Source organism: Thalassophryne amazonica, chromosome 3, assembly GCF_902500255.1.
Source record: "Thalassophryne amazonica chromosome 3, fThaAma1.1, whole genome shotgun sequence".
Lineage (NCBI taxonomy): Eukaryota > Metazoa > Chordata > Actinopteri > Batrachoidiformes > Batrachoididae > Thalassophryne > Thalassophryne amazonica.
This window is the reverse complement of record NC_047105.1, coordinates 37,238,994-37,263,067: the sequence shown is the minus strand read 5'-3', so window position 1 is coordinate 37,263,067 and position 24,074 is coordinate 37,238,994. Positions and strand designations below refer to the sequence as shown.

The following is a 24,074-nucleotide window of genomic DNA, read 5'->3' as shown; positions in this document are numbered from 1 at the left end:
TGAATTAACTATTATTGACCACAGTGATCAGTGGTGATTGTGTTGTGTGTAGAGTAGTCTTACATTTTTTTCCCCGCCTCAAAAATGGATCTTCAACTTGATAATCATTTAATTTAATGAAATATGGGGTGAACGACTCACTTGCTTTTGGAGAAAAGGGTAATATCTGGACAGTCAACAGTAATTTATTTTTCCATTGACTCACTAATTTTAAAGCACAAAGCTGAGGTGCCTAAAAATTTTGCCGAGCACTGTGTGTCAGCTAAAACAAAAGCAAACTGTTTTTCTGCTCTCGGCTGTGAGTCTTCTTTCCTCACACGAAGCGTTCTGTGAGCCTATTTGTGAATCCCGAGCGGATAATGAAGGCTACTGTTCCGTTTCTATGTGGTCTTTCCTGTTTATTAATAGGAAACTTTTCTAACACATGACTTGACCATCATTTGTGAAACAGCTGAAAAATGAGGCTATGGAACGAAAGCGCTATCTATTAACCGAGTCACCGGATAGAACTTGAGTTGATTTTATTTTTTTCCAGTTCTGTACATAATAATAATAAAAAAAAGTCATGCCCACTTCCTAACCTCTAAATGTCAAAAAAAAAAAAAAAACATTTATAGAAGTTTAACACATCATCAAAAGTTAAACCAAACACCAGAATAAAACCATTATTTACAAAAGCCCGTTAAATTATGACATAAATAAGAAAATATTTACAGCCAGGACATGACTCCGGATAAAAGTTATTTTTTGGATTTAATGTCTAATTAAAAACACTTTAAAAGAAAGTATGTACATTTACACACATTCTCACAACACACACACACACACTCCGGCAGGACTGAACTGGTTGGTATGCTGATAATTTTTTTTTTTTTTTTTAAATACAAAGGAAAACCAATTCATAACACAACCATTAAAGTTATATTTTACAGTCTGCCAGGTTTTAAAGATGCAGTAAGAATGGCTGTATGAACACTGAAGGGGCTTCTGTCCTAAACCTTCTTTAAACTCTCTGGTTTCTGAGCGAAAACATACGCACAAACCGGAACTAGATGTTTCCAGTTCGAGCCTACGTAAGATTTGAACCAACTGTCGGGAACAAAGCACAATAACACTGAAAACAGTTTGAAGTGGTCATACAAAATAACTGTCTTCTTCTCCCTTTCTCATACAAAAAAAGCAATTCCGTCGAGACAGGAAATCAGTGGATTTGCTTCTAGACAGGGAAGGAGGGGAGGAAAGCTGAGAAGAATTCGAAGCCACAGCAGCTCATCTTGAAATGATGTCCTCCAAGGAGGGGAGGAAAAGAAAAAATAAAAATCTGAATGTAATTTGTTCCTGTTCTGCTCTTCAGTGTGCAGGACCCACAGCTGTAGCATCGGTACAATAGCAACTGGGCTGCACAGTGCTATGTACGCTGTGGCGTGTGGTCCACCCTGAGAGGGTTGATCTTAGAGTCAGTCAGCGGCTGTTCACGGCAGATGCGGGCTGATATTTCATATAATGCACACAAGCTCTGAGGAGCTCTTAGAAAATAAAAAGGATGCAAATTCTATTGTGTGCACAAACTCGTCTCTCACAGAGTGAAAATACTACATATTGATGTCAAACGTCCAAACAACAACAACAAAAAAAAAGGGCAGACAGGCTGGAGATGAGGGAATCGGACATTGTAAAGTCCATATGGATTATCCTCCGAGCCCTCATTTCCTGTGCTTGTCCAGTTTGTCGGTCGATTTGCTCCCACTGTCTGAGGACCCCTGGGTGTCGCTCCCGGAACTCATGTACATCTTGTCCACTTGTTTGATAGCCTCGTTCAGGTAGTTCTGAAGCGAGGTCATAGCAGCACAGATGGCCGGAGATCCAAAGCCGTGTGTGAGGAGGCTGAAGTGGGTCAGGCAGCCTTGGATTGTGGGCTCCAGGATGGGCGCTGGCCGAGAGTTTCCCAGAGGGGAGCGGTCCTGAGTAAGCAGGTCAGTGAACTCCTTACAGATTTGCCTAAAAAGGACAAAACGGTGAAAAGCAAGGATTTAGAAGTTTAACTGCATTCAGTGTCTGCCGGTTATCTGAGAATGAACTTTGTGGCTCTTGCTAAAAATCACTGAAAACCAACATCAGAATTTGCAGAATTCTCACAGTAGCAGCTTTAGTAAAGCTTACAAAAATTTTAAATGAACTAGCACCCGATTACCTTGTATGTCTTATAAAACCTTATGTACCAGCCTGTGCCCTATACTAATTGGTTTATTGTACACTTTTTATGTATGGCAACTCTGCTATACAATTGTTGACATAAAAGTACAATCCACTATAGAAACTGAAAGTTATTATTGTCTAAACTGGCAGTGGTGGGCACAGTTAAGTTAATCAGCCAGCAACTAATGACCTTTTTCATAAACAGAGTAGCTTTTCAGCTAACTTTGAAAACTTTTAGTGGACCATTCAGCTCCCTATAAATTTAATTAAGTTTTAGTTTGAGGTGATGGTCTAGTGGTTAAGCATTGGGCTTCAGACCAGAGGATCCTCTGTTCAAAACCACAGCACACCAGAAAACCACTAAGGGCTCTTAGGCAAGATCTTTAATCCCCTAGTTGCTCCTGGTGTGTAGTGAGCACCTTGACATCAGTGTGAATGTGAAGCATAATTGCAAAGCACTTTGAGCTTATGATACAGATGGAAAAGTGCTATATAAATGCAGTCCATTTACCATGACCAGCCATTTTCTACACCCATTTATAATAAATGGGTGTAGAAAATGGATAGTCCTTACAAGGAAGGCATGGGAGCTGGAGCAAATCCCCCAGAAGTCATACAGTGAGAAGGAAGGTACACCCTAGACAGGATACTAGTCTATCACAGGGAGCTTTTTAGTCAGCAGTTAAATTTTATTTAACAAACGATGTTAATACTCAAAACCATCGCAAACTGGAAAATTATACACCTTTGTTCTTGTTGGAGCTTCCACATGAAATAAATTGCACAAAGGCAATAAACATCACCTCGAAGTGACGGAGGAGCAGAAGGTCAGGCCAGAATAAATGCAATTATTAGCTAGCTGTAGCTTCAGCAGGATCACAGTTAACTATTAAGATGGCGGATTAGTGATTTTTGAAGTTAGCCTTGAGGTTAGCTGTGCCCATCCCCTTTAGCAGGCATCATTCCAGACATCCACTGTGAAAAGACACTTACTTGGCAGCAAGGAGCATGTTCTTACGAGAGTTAACCTCGCTGCGTTCCACGTGCGGCCTGCTGAGGTACTCGGCAATTGCCTTTGCAGGAAATTCTGTCTCACATACATAACCAAAGTCTCTTGCTAAATGTACAGCTTCACCTGAAAGAAGCAAAAAGAAAGGGATCCAAGATTAACAGCCCAAAATGCCTCCGTGACCAGCAGTAAAGAATTGATCAAACCTTAGAAAGGTATGATTGTCCATCCAAACTGTAAAACTACATTTTCTCACTTCCTGCTGTTGGTTTTGGCCATGAGTGTTCAAGTTATCACTTGACCTCTTAATATATGGCTCACAATATGCTAAAGTGTTATGAAAGTGTAACACAAAGGTCAATTTTTCAAGTTACATGTTTTTATTGCAAACTAGTTTGGAATTGTAGTACACATATATTTCTTTCATAAACCACAAAGCTCAAGATAACGCATTAACTATTAACTTTAAAAATTTCACTTTTCCATTATGGAAAAGTGAAATTAATAAGAGTATGGACCCTTGCGGATGTTATTTTTGACAGACAATTCTCAGGTTGTTTTCAACTTGTTATAATTTCTTAATAGGCGTATCTTTTATACAAATTGACGATGTATATCGGAGAATACATATTTCAAAGTAGAATGCCCATCTAAGTGTAAATGTTAGCTATAGTTTATGCGACTTTTAACCATCTATATCTCCCACTTGGTTTTGACAGACGGCGTAACATCCGCAAGGGTCATTTTTTAATTAAATTTTTTTGTACTTAAAATTGACTCAAGGGCCTTTTATTTACTTTTAATTTTTCATTTCATTGGTTTTCTATTGACTAACGCACAATGCAATTGCCTTGAGGTTGGTTTGAAAAAAATATGACCTGGTTGAAAAAGTGAGGTCCAATCGTGTTATAATATGTGATGAAAAAAAGTGGATTTTCCAAGCTTCTTTTCAATTTTTTTTTTTATTTTATGAGCAACAAAATACACTCAAATTATGCATACTATATATACATTAGTTACATTAGTGTTAACAATAACAAACATTTCTATTCAACAATCCATATTTAATAAACACATTCATGAAGTACCTCAGGTGTAATACAACGGTTTAGCATATTTTGAGCCATATAAACTGCTGTGACAACTACCACTAAAACAAGCCAATTAATGGAGTTTCACAGGCAGTTAGTATTTCCATTCTGAATACTAAAAAATTTAAAATTGAAAACCACAAACCAGTTTTTAAAAGTACATTTTCTATTTACAGATTGCACAGATAACCTGTATGTAAAACTGCCAGTAATTCAGTGCAGTTTGACAACTGTTGCAACAGCAATCTGCTGCCTCCTTTAACCATTAATTAAAGTTAAACCAAGTTGTATGGTTTTAATTTTCTGTCTGGTAATCCGTTACGTCTACCCAAATGTTTCTTACATTTGTTGTTACCGTATCACCTTTTACAGACTACAAGTCAAACAGCACTTCTTAAGTTTATTTGAAGACTGCACCACTCATTTTGTCCAACTCTTTAGCATCACTATTCCTTCTGTAAGGTGATAGAAGGTGTAACAAACCAATTTTTAATTTAATAACCATCTTTCTTTTCTTTTTAACCTGTAAGAAGGAACATTTTTGCAACACCAGATAGTTATATATGAAATATATCAGAGTAGCTTACCATGGTGCTGGCGACAGAAGCAATGCTGAATTTCATAAGAACAATTTCTAACAAGAAATGGCACGTTATGTAGATGGGGTGTCCAACTGTCAGAACCAATTTTCTTTATGACCGTATTTGTCAAACTTTGGCCTCCAGGTTTGATGTCAGCATTCTGATTTGGAGGTCATGGAAAAATGGCTGTCACCACTTTCCAATTAGCACATGTGGGACGGACACCATTAAGTGGTGTTTAACACATTTACAAGAAAAATTTAAATCAATCAATCAGTCTGAAGGGATGTTTGTAAAATAACAGAGTAACAAAAGCACTGTTTCTAGAAAGTGTAGATTCCGCTCACGAGTGTTACAAATGTACATTTTGACAGCTCCGAGTACACAACCAAAATTCTACTATAAACCACTGAATCAAGTCTGCTGCCTAAATATCAAACCTTTACCTCAAATCCTATTATAAGCTAAACACACATGGTAGGTGTCAGTAATATTTGTGAGAAAAAAAAAGTATTTTATTTCAGTATGAATTGAACTGATGTTGCCCTTAAAGATTTATTTCTTTATGGAGCCAAAACAAATCTGCATTAGACCTTAAACAACTACTATGTATGAAAGATTAAGATCAGCATTACAGGGATTATCACACTACGTCTTTTAATCCACCAGACTGAAGGATGATTAAGATGTGCAACTTCCCTGACTGATCCATTTAGAACATGAAAGCACAGACTGTATATACACCGGATATAGTATAAACCCTTTGTGACCTCGCCGAAAGAGTTTCAGAAGAGCTGGTTTGAAGCGAAAGTTGGGGTTGCTCTAGATGTCACCATCTTGGCAGTACTTGACTCCGCCCCAGTCTCCGTTACCAAGCATAACAAATGCATATTTTTTGCAGACTGGACCTTCTTTTAACGTGTCACTTGGCTGCAGGTATATAAAAAACTATGACCACCATATTGCCTCAATTACCATGACACCATCACTGAAACCAACATCACCATCCCATTAAATAGTTCCTACTTTGCAAACATACAAATTAAATAATACTACAGTTTCAATAAGTGTAAATACTGGAGCACAGACTTCTTGATGGCCAGTTAGTACAATTAACCCCACAGCAAGTCATATGCTCAGAAAGGACAAACACATTGAGGCCCTGGCAGATGGTGGCAGTCCACACCCAGCACACAATACCTGTCAACCAAAGTGACTATACCCCTAATGTAGCCATCTTAAAATAGCTTAGACTGATGAGCAATATAAAAAAAGGGGATTAGTTCACTTTTGGAGTCAACCTCAAGAAGCTGCTGAAGAAACTGCAAGCTTTGGTACTTTCACATTGGTTTCATCTTTCAGCACTGGAGGCTTCCACTTGCATGATGGCAATGCCCTCATGTGCAGGCCTGACAGGCACAAGGAGAAGTTTAAATGCAGAATAATGAGCTGTGCTTTGTTTCTGAAACAGAGGGCAGACGTGCTATAGAGACAAACGTATTTCTGTCTAGAGGGTGGTTTATCTTGCATGGTGATAATGGCCTTACGTGGATAAATGCTAACACAGTGTGCCCGTGGCACTAAGAGTATCACTTATTGATAGACATGTACATCACTTGAGGATGTGGGCAGCTCTTCAGAAGCACAAGCTTTAAGGTCATCTGGTGCGAACACACCAGAGCGAACACAAGATAACAAGGCTTCACTGAGCTTTGAAGGTCTCTAAATAACAAGAGCCTCCAGTCTTTCTCCTGCACAAAATCCGCAGCCCAGTTACAAAAATTAAGCATGCAGAGAGCAAGAGAAGAAAAAAAAAAAAAAACACCCGTGGTGGAGAGGCGTGATAAACGACTAATATGGTGATCATGCTGAAGGATCATTGCACAGTTAATAAATTGATGACAGGAGATGCTTTATACGTCCTGTCAGTGAGGCAACTACACTAATCTCTACATCAAAGTCTAGATCCTTAACACCAGATGTGTGCCATTCTCTGAGCATTCTGCAAACACTAATAACAGCAATAAGTATTTGTAATATTTTCAAGACTGTACTGTATATTGTGTAACATCCTAAAATTGGTCCTTTCTGTGTGGAGTTTGCAAGGCTTCCCTCCAGGTGCTCCGGCTTCCTCCCAATTCCAAACACATGCAGGTTAGATGACTGATTGATGAGTTTGTGTGTGTGTGTCAGCCCTGTGACAGACTGGCGGCCTGACCAGGTTGGAACCCCACCCATCACCCAATGATCGCTGGGAACTGGTCCAACCCTGGAACATGTACATATTGCAGAACTTATTAGGGTGATTGTCGAGAGGTTAATGCGGTGGGTCTGTAGCTAGAGGATCCTTGGTTCAAATCAACATCAGACCAGAAGGTCCTTAATCCCCAAGTTGCTCCCAGTGCGCAGTTGAGTGCTTTGCATGGCAGCACCCTGACAGTGGTGTGTGTATGGATGAATGTGAAGCATCACTGTAAAACACTCTGCGCATGAAAGCAGTCTGTTTATGCATTTACCATATTTGATGGTAAGTGGATAATCCACAGGTGGCTCAGCGGTGCACACTCATACTGCACAACAAGAAGAACGGGGGTTCGATTCCAGTCATGCCCACTTCCTTTCTTTGTGGAGTTGGCACGTTCACCCTATGTCTGCACGTTTCCTCTGCGATCATTTCTTCTATGGGCACCAAGCTGTGGCTGTCTAACTGCTCATAGTAGTTGGATTCTTTGTAGGTGTCCATGTATGAATAATGAAGTTGTCTTCAAATGACTTCCTTTTTTTTGAATAACTAAACATCTCAAAATTAATGTATCCAAAATTTAGCCTGTTAACAGTTTGCCATTAATTTTGACCTGTTGGAAACAAATGCAGAAACAGCTCAAGGTTGAAGCATCTTAAAGCTATTTTAATCTATTCTAAATGTGGCACAATTTAAATCCAGTTAAAATCTAACTATTTCTTACTGAACCACATTAAAGCCAGTTTAAGACATTTTGTTAGTTTATAGCAGTTTACATGCGTTGAAAAGTAAGAATTGTCATTTAGACCAGATGTAAACACATTTGAACCTCCTTAGACGATTCTGTCAATGTCATTGCAAAACCAATTTGAAGTAAATCTGAAAATAAATTTTGAGAAGATGTCACAAGACTTTTTAAATCAATAATTACTTGACAAAATAGTTGATTGTCTGCCAATCACCACATTGAATAATCAATTTGGTTATAGTTTGAACAAGATTACAACATTTTTGAACGATTTTAAAAGCAATGAACACCCATTTTTATTCCTTGGTTTTTAGAACAGCTTGTCTCAAACACCAAATATCTGAAAATTATTCTTTGCAACCGATTTAAACGATCAACAGATTATCATAACATTTGACATTTATAATGATGTCACACTCACACATCTGATTTTTAACTAAAATGCACAAACTTGCAAAGGCAACAAAAGAACAAGTAGTTGACAAGTATTGAGTTGCTCCACTTTTTTTTAACCTGCGAATATCTCGGCAATTATGATCACATGAATGACATTTAGAGAATGAAACACTATGTGGAAGCAACCGTGCCGAAGTCCTGACAAATTGCAAAAGGCATTCCAAGTGGTGCGACCAGCAATTAAACCGGAGAATGTTCTCTGCACTCCTGAGTGACGGCTCCTACCTTCGACTAGTGAGGTAAGCAGAGTGACATTAGCCGCCTTCCTTCTTCCTGCAGGCAGGTTGAGCCCAATCTTATCCAGCTTTTCTCTCAGCGATCGACCGCCATTTTTTGACTTTGCCCTGCACAAGAACACAGTAGTTAAAAAGTTGACAGAAAAAAAAAATATTCAAGCCGTGCTGACCACTTTGCATGGTTTAGTCAAATATATAGAATTAGTAGAAGTGGAACCATACATTGTGTATAATGATGATTGTATTATGAAGCCTGTATCATTTTTTTAATAAATGGGTATTGTGAAACCTTTGAAAGTCAACTACTCCATGGAATAATGAGTCATGACGAGTGTCAGAAGCATGATAAATGTGTCCTGACATGCTTCATGTAATGGTACACCTTAACAATTAGCACACACATTGGAATACTGGCAGCAATTTGTCAACACGTAAAATTAAATAAAATATTTTTATGAGAAGGATAAGAAATCCATTACAGTGAATAATTCATCTATTTGGGTGGTTTTCTCCCCACAAAGTCATGTAATTTCAGCATTTTGGAACATTGAAAATGACAGAACACAGTCTGACAGCAATTCCCGGTGATCCTTTGAATTACTGCAGTGCTGAAAGGAAAACAGAGTTTCACATTCCGGTCACAGTGAACACTGTCAAGAAAAATGTTGAAAAACATCCAACAATGGTTAATGTTTTAGAATCCATTTAAATTTTTGCCAACATTTAACAGATTTCAACAGATTTCTGCATTTAGTGTAGCAACATGACATTGCTGCTGCTGAATATATGATGTGTTTATTTATTTATTCATTTTCGCCAGAGTACTGCAATGCATCACCAGGGCCCGGTTTCATAAAGCAGTCTAATGTTGTTTAGCCGACTAAACTCACTTAGTTGACTAATCTTTTGATGTTAGCCGTTACACAAAATGCTTAGTCGGCTAAGGTTTTGCATTAGCCGACTAAAGTTTTTAGCCTCCTCCAGAGGAGGCTCATCTTATTTTAGTTGACAAAACTAAAATAAAGAAGGAAGGAGAGCCTTGCGGCGGGAGCGGGTGTTCTGGGAACGGAATAATCCATTGGAGATGTTACGGACACAGAGATTCAACAGTGATACTGCTTCCATTTACCAACAATCCTCTTCATCGTAGACAGGATAGCTCCAGCCATCAACCACCAGATGAGGAGGAACAACACCCTGCCAGCCCTTTGGGTTTTGAATGTGCTGAGGTTTTAAACCTGTAGGACCTTTCAGCAGATTATCGGCGACACCACCCACATCTCCAAGTCGACTGTGTGCCGAATCATGAGGGATGTTAGCTCGGCACTTATCCTGCACATCGGGCAATTGGTTCAGCAATCTTCTGATGGACACTGAGCTCTCCTCCCAAGACCGTCTTTTGGCAGCTAGGTCTGACGTTGTTCCTTTGGAACACTAAAGAGCACCGCTAGTAGACTAAAAGATTAGGCTGTTTTATGAAACCAGGCCCAGGAGGCATCGTCACAGCACTCACGCTACAACCTTTACTGAACCAACGTGCAAAAATGACAGGGTTTTAAAAAGAAGCACTGACTTTTTTGCTAAAATGGATTCGTTATTGCAACATAAAACTATTTAAGTTACTGACTTTCATAGTGTACTGGAGAGAACGAAAGCAGCTGAAAGTCCAGCAGGTCAAAATTTTATTTATTGGGGGGGGGGGGGGGGAGTTATTAACCTCATGTGTATGCATTTTGAACATTTTGAGATAAACTGTACAAAAAGGACATTGTACTTTAAAAATGTTCTTCCCTGGTGCCCAACGACATCAGCAGAAGTCAAGGGACAGGACGGGAAACATGGTAGGAAAACATTTTAGGATGAACAACTTTTAGGCATTTGCCACTTTATTTGCTTTATCACAGTTACTTTCTGTGAGTTTTTGTTTATGGCCTTTAATCCCGGCATTTTAAGAATCACAAAGATTACACTTGTATTTTTTTGTATGCATTAATTACTGCAACAGCGACCCATCAGGTGTTTGTAAGATGTGCAGCAGATAAGAATCAGACAGCTGTGAAACTTATGACAAATAATTAAAACAAACAAGCTCTTATGCCATTTCTAACTCCCCCTCCACACACAAACAATGCATTCACTTAATGGCCATAGCACAGAAATCACTTAAACACACCCTTGCAGAAACACTTAAAAACACTCCACTTGCCACAGCCGATTCGGTTTTCCACGTGACTGGCCATCAAACACTCCCTCTCTGCGGCGGGTGAGAGATGCAGTATCTTTAGGGAGGCGTTTGCACCCCAACCCTTCCTCCACTCCCCTCCCATCCATCAACTAATGATTCCCCCTCCCTGTTCTTGAATGACCTACTTAAACACGCCTGCAATTGCGAGTGTATGTCAGCATTAATGCGGGCGCATGGGAAGCAGCAAACATGCGCCGCCAGCACAAAATTCTCCAGCCAGAGGTGTCGCTTTGTTTTTTTTTAACCTTGTGACCCCTCAGGGGACCTCCACACTAGCATATGTGCTATAAGGTCAGCTGCTCTGCAACACTTAAACCTACCAAGTGTTGATGCAACACTTGGAATGCACAGTGCACAGGCGTGCGCTCTGTGTGCAGCACCTTGAGATCGGTGCTAACTGCACTGATACAACTCGTCCCAGGAGGATGAAGGGAAGATAAATTGCCAATCACACAGAGAATGTTCTTCAAAATGTGGCTTCCTACAAGCAGCTGAGCTTCAGGAATGATGCATGGCAACTAAAGCTTGGTTCACACGACAGGATTTTAAAATTATCTTTAGGTTTCCAAAACCTGAGAGACCACACATGTAAAGATAAAAAAAATCATAGCTCTAACAGGTTTGGTCGTATAGTGTGTGGTGTTCAGCCACACGGTAATAACACCACCACACACAAACACATTTCACACACGAACATTTACAGTTCAGACAGGAAATCTCGCAAAATCTCTCGTGATTAAACGTGACTTCAGAGTAAACAAACGAGGTACTTTGTGGACTATTTAAAACAGAAGGGAAAATGACACAAAAAGAAAAAGAAAAGGTGTTCTTTAAAGGAGTGGAGACAGCGCGACCACCGGACTTTCTGGTAAGTCAGAACAGCTGTTTTGATTTTATTTTCCACTCCGTACGTCCGTCACCTCGCTTTCTGATTGGCTGCATGTCACATTCAGACAAACAGTACAGTACAAGAACAAAAAACACAAAAAACAAAGGGCTATCTTCATCCTCACCCACCCTCATAATAAGTATCTTCATCCTCACCCACCCTCATAATAAGTCCTCTGTAAGCGATCAAGGTTCCTGCCACCTCGTAGTCCTAATACTGAGACAGAAATCACAGCGTCACATGGGTGTCAGAGGATTCCTCCAGAGCACACGACTGGGAATGACATGCCATTGTTTACAAGTGGAAACAAGTCAGCAGGCTGTGTGCTCGTTTGTGGTCGGAGGACACAACACGCTGCGATATCGGGCCAAAAAAAATCCAACACGTTGAATATCCCCATTTGCGATTGGAGTGCTCCTGACGACCTTCCGAGCAGATCAGAGCACTCTGAACACACCACACACGGCAGGAATATCTGATAAGATTATCTTTGACGTCATCACGATTGTCGGGGCGTCCTTAAGATTGTCGGAAGGGGAAGATCAGGTCCGATATCGGCCTAATTATCCTGCTGTGTGAACCAGGCTTAAGTCAAAAGGAGAACCATGTCACCAGCTTTAAATATAAAAACTCATTGTCCTTGGGTTAGTTCCCCTTGTTTTTGTGTTAATCAGATGTCAACTTGCCGCTGTCACACTGAATGTCTGCACTCTCACCTGCGTAAAACGCCTCCCAGCAGCGACGCGTTCAGACACTCTGGGGGTGACAGACGTCTCTGGACTTCAGCCACTGTGACTTTGTACTTTGAGGTGGAGCTCAGCAAAGAAAGGCGGCCAGGCACGGAGCAGAAGACCTCTGTGGGGTTTGACACCATCCCGAGCAAGGACTCCTTCTGGAAGGGAAGCCCCAGAGTGTTACCTTTGGGTAGCATGATGGGACCTGAAAGGAAGTAGGTCAAAGTTAGCTATAAAGTGAAGGCACGCAGGGCAAAAAACAAAAGAGACACACACTGTGATGCTGCAAATTGAGGTTGTGAAACATTATTTGTTTGAAGTCCAAATCATGATGATCCTGTGGGTGCAGCGTGGAGTCTGTGGTGTGTGTGCGGCTCTGCTCCACTGAGAAAACCTGACAGCAAAGCCACACTACAAACGACTGCAGTAGATTTTGGAATTTGTGCAGATTTTCCAAACATTGGATGCCCTCATGCCAAACACATCCACAAACAGGTATACACACACACACACACACACACACACACACACACACAATATTGTTTAAGTCTCACAGGCTCTTGTAATCAAATGCGGAATTTGGGTTGGGGGGGGGGGGGGGGGCGGCAAACCACTGACAGTCACCAGACAAACAGTACAGTACAAGAACAAAACAAAAACAAAAAACAAAACAAAGGGCTATCTTCATCCTCACCCACCCTCATAATAAGTCCTCTGTAAGCGATCAAGGTTCCTGCCACCTCGTAGTCCTAATACTGAGACAGAAATCACAGCGTCACATAGGTGTCGGAGGATTCCTCCAGAGCACACGACTGGGAATGACATGCCATTGTTTACAAGTGGAAACCCAGATTGCCCATAGCGTGCCCTTGAGCATGGGAACAGCAATAATGAGCCATCACCGGCTTCCGGAACATACGGGCCGGTTGGTTCAGCGGCATGCACGCTGCTTTCTGCCAGCACTATAAAGAACCCAACTTCAAACTGTTATTGTCACACAATTTTCAAAGTAAGGTGAGCAGGTATATTTTATGGTGCGGAGGGGGCAATTTTTATTTTTTACCATTCATGAGAATCACAAATTCTTCTATCTTGAAACAACTTCATATTTCAGGCCATATTCCCTTTTATTTTTTGCAGGAATGTGACATAAGAATATTTATTAATTATATATATATATATATATATATATATATATATATATATATATATATATATATATATATATATATATATATATATATATATATATAATCATATATTAATTATATTCATTCATTTTATTATCATTGTTAATTTTAAAAAGTGATTATTTTTGTGCAATGTGAACAGTTAAGATGGTGGTTGGAGGTGTTGAGGTTTGGGTCATTTCAACTGCATTCACATTGCCATACCTGAAGTGACTTGGATTATATTTATTCATTTATTTATACCTGCATGTAATGCACATTTGATCTTTGTGTACAGTCCTTATCAGATTTGATTTTTGGGGGTGAGGGTATCAGACTTGCGTCACATCACCTACATTCACATTACCATTTAAAAACTGACCTGATTTTGATAATTGTAGACAGAGTGGGAAGAGGGAGGAAATAAAAATACACTGTATGAGAACTGTCTCTCCATCTCTCCCTCTCGCTCAAAATGTCTTATCAGTCATGCAGGAACACACAAATCTCAGGTAACACATATTATAAATAATATGACAATATTAAGCTTTTGCACCTCAATGACCTACTCATTTGTAACCAATGTTTGTGATAGGAGGTTGCAAAGTAAAGCAACGTTGTTCTTTATGGGGAAAAAGACCCCACTATCTTACCCTGCTCTCTCTCACCCTCTGTACTGCTTCACCTCAGGGAGCTTTGGTGGCCACTGTGCACTACTCTGTGCTAATCCATTTACTTGTCAGAACTCTGTTCACTTTATTAATATCACAGAAAGGCAAACCTGGCAGTTTAAAGGGAAGCGCATGTGATGCTCTGCTTGGTTGATATGTTAGGACTACAACACACCTGTGCCTAATGAACGAACACAGTAAATCCAACTCCTCTGTGCCTAGCACCCAGTTTTGCCCCCTATTTCCTGCTGCGTACATGTGCACTCACGTAGGCCCCAAATGGATTTGTGCTCACTGCGCAATTCATTTGTGTGCCTCCTATCAAGACTTAGCCCAGAGTGTCACAAGTCTCACCATTTTCTAAAAGTGTATGCCGAAACTCTTCTGCTAGTATAAGCAAAATTCTCCAGACCTCATTTTAGTTTCCAGCTATACTTCACCTGGACTCCTGCTTGTTCTGTAAGACACACCCACCCGCTCTATGTGACGCACTTACACGGAGTCTAGGAAATGGGCGGACTGTCCAGCCATTACATTGGTCGTACATGCCCTCTCTTTAATGAGGAGGCGTGGTGAGCAACAGCTCTTTGCTATTTAAAGCAACAGTCACAGATACCAATTATTGCTTTGCAATGGAAATTTGGGATTTTTCAGGATGCGTCACCAGAGGTTTTAAAGCTAAACTTACATTGCCACATACAAGTGAGCCACTGAGCGGAAAAGTGGGCTCTTTCACGTGAGGGTCAGTTTGAGATATTTATCTTTAAAGTGCAGAAAAAAAAACATGGACAAAGGAAATTACTAATTTTAGATGTCAAAAAAGTGGAATATTTGAAAGCATGCAATTTTGGGAACACTGCAATGCTGGTAATACCAATTTCAGGGGACAGCCCACAGCAGCTCAAGTGACTTCCTTCATCTCTTTGACTGGATCTGGCTCAGACGGAATATGAACTGTGATTATGTAAACAGTTACCCTATAACCCCTATTGAATCAGGTTTGCTCAGATAAGATCTCGGCAACATGCATGTGTGGAAATAAGTCAGAAACGTATCAGATAACCGTCAATGTGAATGGGACTCAAAACACACAGATCAGAATTTCCTTGTTATTCTGACACATCCAGATTCATCGCTTGCACTTGATTCATCGCTTGTGGTGGGTAGCAGTGATTGGTGCTGAACACACCCAAGCTAAAACAAGTGCTTGTAACCCTTGTTCTCCAGCTGACAAAATGATTGAGGCTTTGTTGACCTTTAAAGACACAGACAAAGAAATGCCTCACAGAAGCATTTCTGTCTGTTTCTTCAAGCATTTTAAAGGTTAATTTAGTTATTTATTTTTTAAATGTGGCTTGGATATGAGTGCATGTGTAAAGGCCCACCTTTACATCCAGCGAATTCCAGGTGAAAAATATGAAAAGACAGGTATCAAATATAAGACATGTAAAATTATGGAAATGCAATGCCCAAAAATAAATGAATAAATAAATAAGGGGGAGGGCAGAAAATCAGAGCTGGGCATCTAGATCTACAGCGGAGCTGCTCAATTTGGAGCCCGTGGGCCACATTTAGTCCACACATTTTGTTTAGGGTCACATGGACAACTGACAAGCTCTCAACAAATTAATACATTTCTTTCATTGAGATTAAGGAATAGTGTTTTTATTTGGAAATACACTTAATTGTATGTAATTCACACAACATTTATTTTGGCCTGTGGTCTCTCCAGCCACATTAATATGATAGTCCTTTAAAGGAAAGAATTTGGGCACTTCTGATCTGCAGTACGGCTGCTGTAGTATCCCCACTGACAGCAGTAAATAAAGTGTGGGTCCCCTCAAGACACATGAAGGTACGGCAGGTGGTCTGAGAGAGGCTATTAAAAATAAAAACACTTAATTTCCTATTTTGGAATAGAAAGTTTAAACTACTCAAAAATATTCATTTTTTTAAAACGTAATCATAGGTAATAAAACAAACTCATAATGAGCTAGTTTGTTTACACACACACACACACACGTAGAAATACTTTTTGTCTCACATGCCGATCAAAATTTAAATTAAAGCAGGCTGGGGCATTGTAAAGTTTGAGAATGGATGCAAATAGCATGGATAAACACTATAAAATAATTTTTTTTTTTTTATTCCATTTCATTTTACAGATATTTTTTCTGTATTTTAAAAACAAAATTGCAATAAAATTTGAAAAATAGACTGAACTGTTATGTCTAATGTAACTTTTTAAAAATGTATTAGTTCATGGTATTTTAATGGCACCTCAGCTATGAAATATTGCCCTTTTTTAAATATAGACCCCCCCCCCCCCCCCCGCATCCTACAACAAAATATTTTTTGTTGTAAACTTTAATGTCTACTTTTAAGACACATGGTGACCTATTTTTGCCTTATTGAAAAAGTAAAATACTACAACCCACATACATAATTTTTTATATATATATATATATATATATATATATATATATTTTATTATTTTTTTTTTTTTAACATTTTCCTCTCTGTTCCTTCTGCCTGTAAGCTTCAAATAAAGGAGGACTGTTGCTCAAACTGATCTCCCACTGACTCACAGTTGGTTTATGGCGCTCTGATGACAAAACAGCAGGAATAAGTTCTCACTCAACGCATTTCATGTCTCGACAAATTACTCAGCTGTCCTTGACATGCAAGTGTAAAGCCACACCCATCCAAAAAAATAAAATAAATAAAATAATAATAATAATAATGCTTCTTCAGAGCAAAACAACTTTGGGATCAGCTGGCAATTTTCTGTTCATGTTAACTGAAGGGAGCTACAACTGAAGACTTAACCAGCTTGACGATGACCCAAAGCTTTCCTCTCACAGTCAACATCGAGGTTTTGAGATTGCTCAACTTCCATGTCATGTCACCTACAGCTTGTTTTTTTGTGTGTGTGTGTGTGCGTGTGTGAGAAAGGGATCACTTTTTCCGACTGGGCGCCCATCAAGCACCTTCAGCAACAGAATAGAGTGAGGATCAGGACGAGCTTAGATAAGTGCATCTGTGGACTGTGAGGATTATCGCTGTATGCACTACGTGCATGAATACACGCCTTTGCTGCGCTCTCAGAGTGCCCCGACATGCCAATGCACAAGTAACTGTTGTGACATTTCCAAGCTACTGACAAAATGTGCTCCTTACAGTAAATTTCCAGCCCTTGCCAGTAATTATATCTTTATTTGGTGGCACAAATACACATGCACCCCAGGCAGCATGTTTTTTTTTTGTTTGTTTGTTTGTTTTAAACGAGTTAATGTTTGCTTCTTGCACTAATTGGAGATCAACTCACCTTTTTTGATGACCGTCTGATCTGCCATAATAATACTGTGGTCGTCCACATGCTAATAAAAGAACAACAATACAAGTAATAATCAGCAAAAGAATACAAATAACACACTAAATAACCAACAATATGCTGAGAGCAAGAATACAGACGACAACTCTTGCAACGTACATTCCTGTGATTCACATATGCGGCCATTAATTATTTCGCTGAAGCCTTTGAGCTGCACTGTTTTAATGAATCAGAATAAACTGGATTTGAATAGTTTTAAACTGTTCCACACCACGCGTGACAGAAAAGGACTTTAACTGCTTTCAAATGGATACAAGCCAGATATGTTCTTATAACTGGCCCTACATATTATAAGCTGTCTATAATTTGGCAAAAGTATAAATAATGTAATTTTAAACCTTCTTTGCCAATGAAAATTTGGTTCAAAGTGCTTTAAAATGGTTTCAACAAAGATATCAACTCCCCCAAAGTGTTCAGCAAGTCTAAGACAATCATAAATTAGTTTAAACCCAATTAAAATTTAGACTACACTCCACTGGCCAGTTAGAATTTCTCTTAATGTATGTTGCTATAGAATGATTAAAGCTATTCACATCTTACTTTCAATGGATTTCAAGTAGATTTAAACTAGTGTAAACCAACAGCAAAATGTCTTATCTGCAAATAATTTTAAAAAAATTGCAGACTGGTTTAAGAACTTTAAGAACTGGTTTTAAACTCCACACCAAGAGCAGTTTTGACACCAAGGAGAAACTAATGTTGAACTGTTGGATATAAAGCTGCTTTCAAACTGCCTCAAACTGATTTAAACCAGCAACCATCTGATTCTGATTGTATAAATTGTTCTAGCCCAGCAACAAAATGTCTTATGGAGGATAATTTAGAGATAGCTTGATTTTAAACTATTCTATGTTGTGAATAAACTAAAGATAAAAGTTCTCTAAAGATGCTTTGTGTTGCTTTAAACCATAATTTTCTTTATTTGCAGGTCTAACATACCAGTAAATGTATTTACACTGAAGCTAAATTCAACATAATTTAGTTTTAAAATATTCTACACCAAGTATGTCAACAGAGAAGAATTCAAACTGGTATCAAACCAGATGTGATTTTTTTTTTCCACTTGATGGTCTAAACATCTTAAATTGGCTATCAATTATCTAAAGGAAAGACTGAAACTATGCTGCTTTGAAGAATGTGTGAATTAATTTTAAACCAGATAGCCAAGACAATTTTATTTAAATAAAATAAACAACTGGATTAAACTGATTCTGCTCCAAGGATATATCTGTCTAAATGGTTTTAAACTATTTTTAAAACAGTGGTCAGGTTTCAGATGGACATTAAAGTGGATTTAAAGTCAAATTAGGGGGGGGGGGTTAACTTCTCCACACCAGACAGAAACATGCTTTTAAGATAATATAATCTTGTTTTAAACTACACACCTGGTTTTCTTTAAAATATATATATATATATATATATATATATATATATATATATTACATCTGGAACTGATGTAAATGTAAATTTAAAATGTTTTAATTTGCAAACCAGATCAGCTGTTTTTGCAAGTCAAAAACCTAATTTTGACTCATGTGTTTAGACTTTGGAGATTTTGAGATTTTTATTTATTTATTTATTTAACTGTTGTACTTTGGCATTTTATCAATGACTTGTAGATGAATCACACAAACTGCTGATCTGAAAGCACACCAGACTCACTTGGACCTCCTCCAGCCCGTGTCCCATGTCGTGCATGTTCATATTATCGCCGATCACAGGCGTGTCCATGCTGTGCGCGTGCTGGGGCATGAGCTCGGGTCTTCGGAAGCCTTCCCTCCTCACCCCGGACGAGCCTCCGTCCAGGCCGAGGATCTGACTCGCCAACCCGGTCCTGCCGTGGGCCCCCAGCCCCTCCTGGCCCTGACGGCCGGGCCATGGCTGCTGCTGGTTCGAGGACGGGGGCTGGTGTATAGAGTTGATGTTGAACGGGTCGCCCAGGTGGGAGTACGGGTCTCCGGACTGCGGGTAGGACAGCGGCTGGTAGGGCGGCGGGAAGTAGGGCGGCTGGAAGTCCGAGGTGGTGGAGTGTGAGAGCGCCGGGGACGGACTGTAGAGGTGCTGAGTGACCGCCGGGAGGTGAGGCAGCCGCGGGTTCCCATTGCTGCTGCCGTCGTGTCTGTCCTGGGGGACGGAAGAGACACGCGGTGAGAGAACAGCGCGGGAACCGCGTCCAGAAAGGGGGCGCGAGCGTCCAGGCGCGAGCGTCTGTCCTCCGCAAAGGAACTCGTTTCACGAGACAAATTATTTGCGTCATCAAAAAAAAACTAACAAACAAAAAAACTTAATAAATTAAGATTGAAACGTGATCAGAATATTAATAACAATATGGATTTTTAAGCAACTTCTGAATTATACATAATTAAAAAAAATAACGGTGGCAGAATTGCACTAAAACAACACTTAACCCCCCCCCCCCCCCCCCCTTAAAAAAAAAAAAGTTACACTGTCAAAACTTACCTCACAGTCATCCTCATATTTGACGTTGTCGGCTAATTTCCACAACATTTTAGCAGGAAAAAGTGGGGGGAAAAAAATCTTTCCTTGTATGGGTGTAAAAAAAAAAAAAAAAGACTCAAAAAGTGTTTGGTCGTTAATCCAGGTGTGGAAACCTGCGGAAGTTCCGGACGTTCATGAATCTTCGGCTGTGAAGTTCAAAAAAAAAAAAAAAAAAAAAAAAAACTATGAAAAGAGAAGTTTCCGCACAGTTTTGTGAGTGGACAGAAGACGCTTAACTTCCTCTGACGGACAAACAGCGACGCTCGGTCCTCTGTGCGCAAAAACAAAACAAAAAACAAACAAAAAAAATCAGCGCTGTTCTATATCTGCACACGGGAGGCTGCACCCTGCGCGTGACGTCACAGCCAGACGCCGTTAAGAGTCGATGATTGGCAGGTAGTCTGTCCAATCACGCTCCCGTCCGCCTGTAAAACGCAACCACGTGACGCCTGGGCTGACCCCGCCCTCACGCTCAGAGCCACCAGAGGAAAAATGTATTTTTTTTTTTTTTTTTAATTGTGGAGGATTGCACCTGTTTGAGGATTATAAAATCCTCACAGACACATTGAGCCCATATATATATATGGGCATCCAGTGTGGCAGCAAAGTAAGAATTTCATTGCACAGGGAAACATGTTTCTTTACTGTGCATATGACAATAAAAGCTTTGAATCTTGAGGATTATTGGAGTATTTTAACTGAAAACTTGACAGTTTAAACAGCTTGACAGGAAATAAAAAAGAACACATACACAAAACTGTAGAAACATCATGATGTGAAATAAATAAAAAAAAAGTTAACCCAATAAAAGTAGTGCAAGACACAGAAGATTTTTTTAAAGCAATGTCAATAAAGCATATAAGTAAAAACGTTTAAATATGTAGATGATTGGAAATGTTTTTCAGAAAAAAGTGTATGCATTTTATAATATTGCTTAAAAATGTAGTGTTTTGTTGTCTTTTTTCCTTCTTCATTTCAGCGTTAGCAGAAAATCTAATTTCAGTTTCCTTTAACAACACACATTAAGTCAGATTTCTTCCCGTTAAATTAATCAATTAACAAGTTACAAATCCCAAAAGATGTGCACTTTCAGGGACAAAGCCAATCATCACACATCACAAACTTAGTGTAAAAATATGATTAAAACAAATCAATATCATTTTAATTTGCAGGTGGAAATTATGTTTTATCATCAAAAAGGAAACTAGTTTTGAAAGTGGAAGAGTAGCCACAGTATTTATTTATTTATAAATGTTAGACTTTTGGCAACTTTTCATCATTCATTAAAGTGTAATGTAGATGTCTTTGAAACATTTTAATGTAATCGACTGGTGCCAGAACAAAAACAACTTGTGGTTGCTTGGTGAGGTACTGCTCCCAACTGAGGTGTGAACAGTCATGGTATCTTTCAACCAATCACATCATTGTGTAATTAGGAAAAATGACACTCATTCATTTTCATATAGGTCATGAAACAAATAGCCTACAATCTATTAATATTTACAATGATATTACATTCATTATTATTATTATTAAGTAGTTTTGATATTGTTCTCCACCCTGCTTCATAGTTGTGTTCATTGAAGAATATAAACCTTTGTCATTGCACAGTTGCATTCAATTCTGGATTTTTTTTTTAACAATTTAAATTAATTATGTTACAGCTGTGGTGAAATAGCAGTGACATAAAACTGCAAATATCAAGACTAGTTTTAAAAAAGCAATGTTTACTCTTTCAGCACTCTGGCAAAATAAATTCCTTTGGGATTAATAAAGTTCTTTCTTATTCTTAATACTTGTGGACTGACAGACTAATAATAACTGAAATTCATTTAAATCATTGTCATTTAGGTGAGGAAAAACACATGCTTTTTAGTGATTTAGAGATTACACAGGTAACTGTATTTATTATTTTAACAGATTGCACCTTTGCATGTTTGCAGCAACAGCTCTCTGCGTGTGCATGCATGGGTGCAAAAAAGCACCTTTTATAGTCACTGCTTCACATTTTGTTGTTTTTTTGACACCAAAAATGACATCAAGCTCAGTGACGTGTCTCTCCAATTTGAAGGGCTAAACAGAACGAGATGCATCAATGCTTTCAAACCGCAGTAATCCTTGGGGGCTTTGCAGCATCACTCTTTCAAAAACCTCATGAAGCTCAAAGGATCTCAACAAACTATTTTTTTTTCTTTTCCTTTTCTTTTATTGGAACTTCATTTACATTTTTGGTGGAGCTTCCCAGTGTCTCCCAAAGCTGCTCTGAAGCTTTGATATGCATCTCACAGACAAAAGACGTTTTGTTATTTATTTCTTTTTGGCTTATAACGAACAGTGCAGATGCTTTTTAGTTAATACCTTAAAACTCACACCTGTGTGATTTTACTGCACAGTAAAAGACAAATTAGGTTTATTTTTTGTATTTTGGAGGTGGTCAGTAGTCTGTCCTCCACATGGATGATCTGTAGAGCCTGATCGTCTTGACACACACATATTAATGACATCATGATCTAAATAACGACAGGTGTGATAAAAAGTTATGCCCTATGTGTGATTTATTTTCATATGAACACTGAATAATGAGTGTGGAGCTGTGTGATCAGAATTTCATTTATATACACCAAAAAGACACTAAGCCAAAGCAATAAAATAATGTCAAAACAGACAATAAAATGTAACAGCGACTGGCTAAATAAATAAATAAATAAATAAATAAATAAATAAGCAAGTTGGTAGACTAACATTAAAACATTAAAATCAAAATGCTATCGTACACAAATATGAGGAAAGTGTTTCTGCATTTTTTTTTCTTATTTACGATTCCACTAAAACCAAATTTCAAAATCTTAAACAAAATAATCTATGTATAAAAATCTAATTAATTTATAGCAGATGCTACAAAGACACACAACAAAATAATAATTATGAATAATGATTTCATCATGTAGTTCTTGCCAAATCATCGGATAGTTCACCCAAATTTTTTCACTTTTAAACGCAACACTGTGCTTGTTTTTTTATGTGCAGTTTACCACTCTTTGTTGTCAATTATTTTTTGTTGCAGTTTTTTTTTCTTTGAGTTTTTTAATCTCTGCGATTTTTGCATATCATTTGAAATGATTCTTTTTATTCACATACCGAACAAAACTGTCCCAGAAATGCGCCTCAGTATGATTTATTTAAATATTATATCGGTTTTAAAAAGTATATACTATATATTTTGGACATGTTGCGCACTGAGGTTTGGCTTCAGTTATTTTCCCCCTGTGTTTGTAAAAAAATTAAATAAAAATAAAACAGACTCACACATATGTAGGAAATCTATCCTAAAGTGCCGAAACGTCTACATTAAAAAAAAAAAAATCCTCATAGCAAAGGTGCTGCGAGTAGAAACAAAATGATATTAATCAGGCTGTTCTGTGCGCACGGCGTTGCGCCACAACAAACAGGTGAGTACGCAGCGCAAAATAAATAATAATTAAAGAATGGGGGGGGAATCACGGATGGAACATTAAGAGCAACACTAGGCCTAAACACAGTCGGTACTCACCCTCCAGTCTATCCTCTCCAGCACAGACATCTGCAAACCCACAGACACGCAGAGTGAGTGAAACCATGAGAAGCTTCACTGCGCCAACTTCACCTGATGGCTATCAGGTGTATTGCGCATGCGCCCTGCTGCGCGCAATACACCTGAGAGCCAGAGTCGAAAAGAAAAGGGAATTAATCGATTAAAACACAGAACTTATGCGACACATAAAGTGTACATTATGCAAGTTATGACATATTGCATCAAGGAGGAAAAGTTTATATATATATATATATATATATATATATATATATATATATATATAATGTATGTTTATACATCTATCTATCTAGATAGATAGATAGATAGATAGATAGATAGATAG

General features: G+C 38.7%; 1 protein-coding gene across 4 annotated transcripts; it reads right to left on the bottom strand.

Annotated features, from left to right (window-relative positions):
* Positions 1-504: 504 nt before the first annotated feature.
* On the bottom strand, positions 505-23,844 carry tfap2c (transcription factor AP-2 gamma (activating enhancer binding protein 2 gamma)). Of its 4 annotated transcripts, none has more exons than XM_034166070.1 (8): positions 23,711-23,844; positions 19,324-19,785; positions 17,596-17,647; positions 13,126-13,182; positions 12,410-12,632; positions 8,549-8,667; positions 3,190-3,331; positions 505-1,998 (listed from the first exon to the last, which is right to left on the bottom strand). In XM_034166070.1, the coding sequence occupies exons 1-8, from the start codon at positions 23,738-23,740 to the stop codon at positions 1,704-1,706; spliced, it is 1,380 nt and encodes a 459-aa protein (XP_034021961.1). In that variant the 5' UTR covers positions 23,741-23,844; the 3' UTR covers positions 505-1,703. The 4 variants fall into 4 exon arrangements, with proteins under 4 accessions (XP_034021961.1, XP_034021960.1, XP_034021964.1 ...); XM_034166069.1 differs by lacking the exon at positions 23,711-23,844 and adding an exon at positions 20,122-20,704; XM_034166073.1 differs by lacking the exon at positions 13,126-13,182.
* Between the last annotated feature and the right edge of the window lie 230 nt (positions 23,845-24,074).

Bases quoted from the DNA above. Each gene is read 5' to 3' on its own strand.
- tfap2c (XM_034166069.1), bottom strand. From the start codon at position 20,169: ATGTTGTGGAAATTAGCCGACAACGTCAAATATGAGGATGACTGTGAG. The intron at 13,183-17,595 runs GTGAGTTGATCT...TTTCTGTCTCAG, and splicing joins TCAGACGGTCATCAAAAAAG to TATTAGGACTACGAGGTGGC. The intron at 3,332-8,548 runs GTAGGAGCCGTC...TGCTTCTTTCAG, and splicing joins GCTTACCTCACTAGTCGAAG to GTGAAGCTGTACATTTAGCA.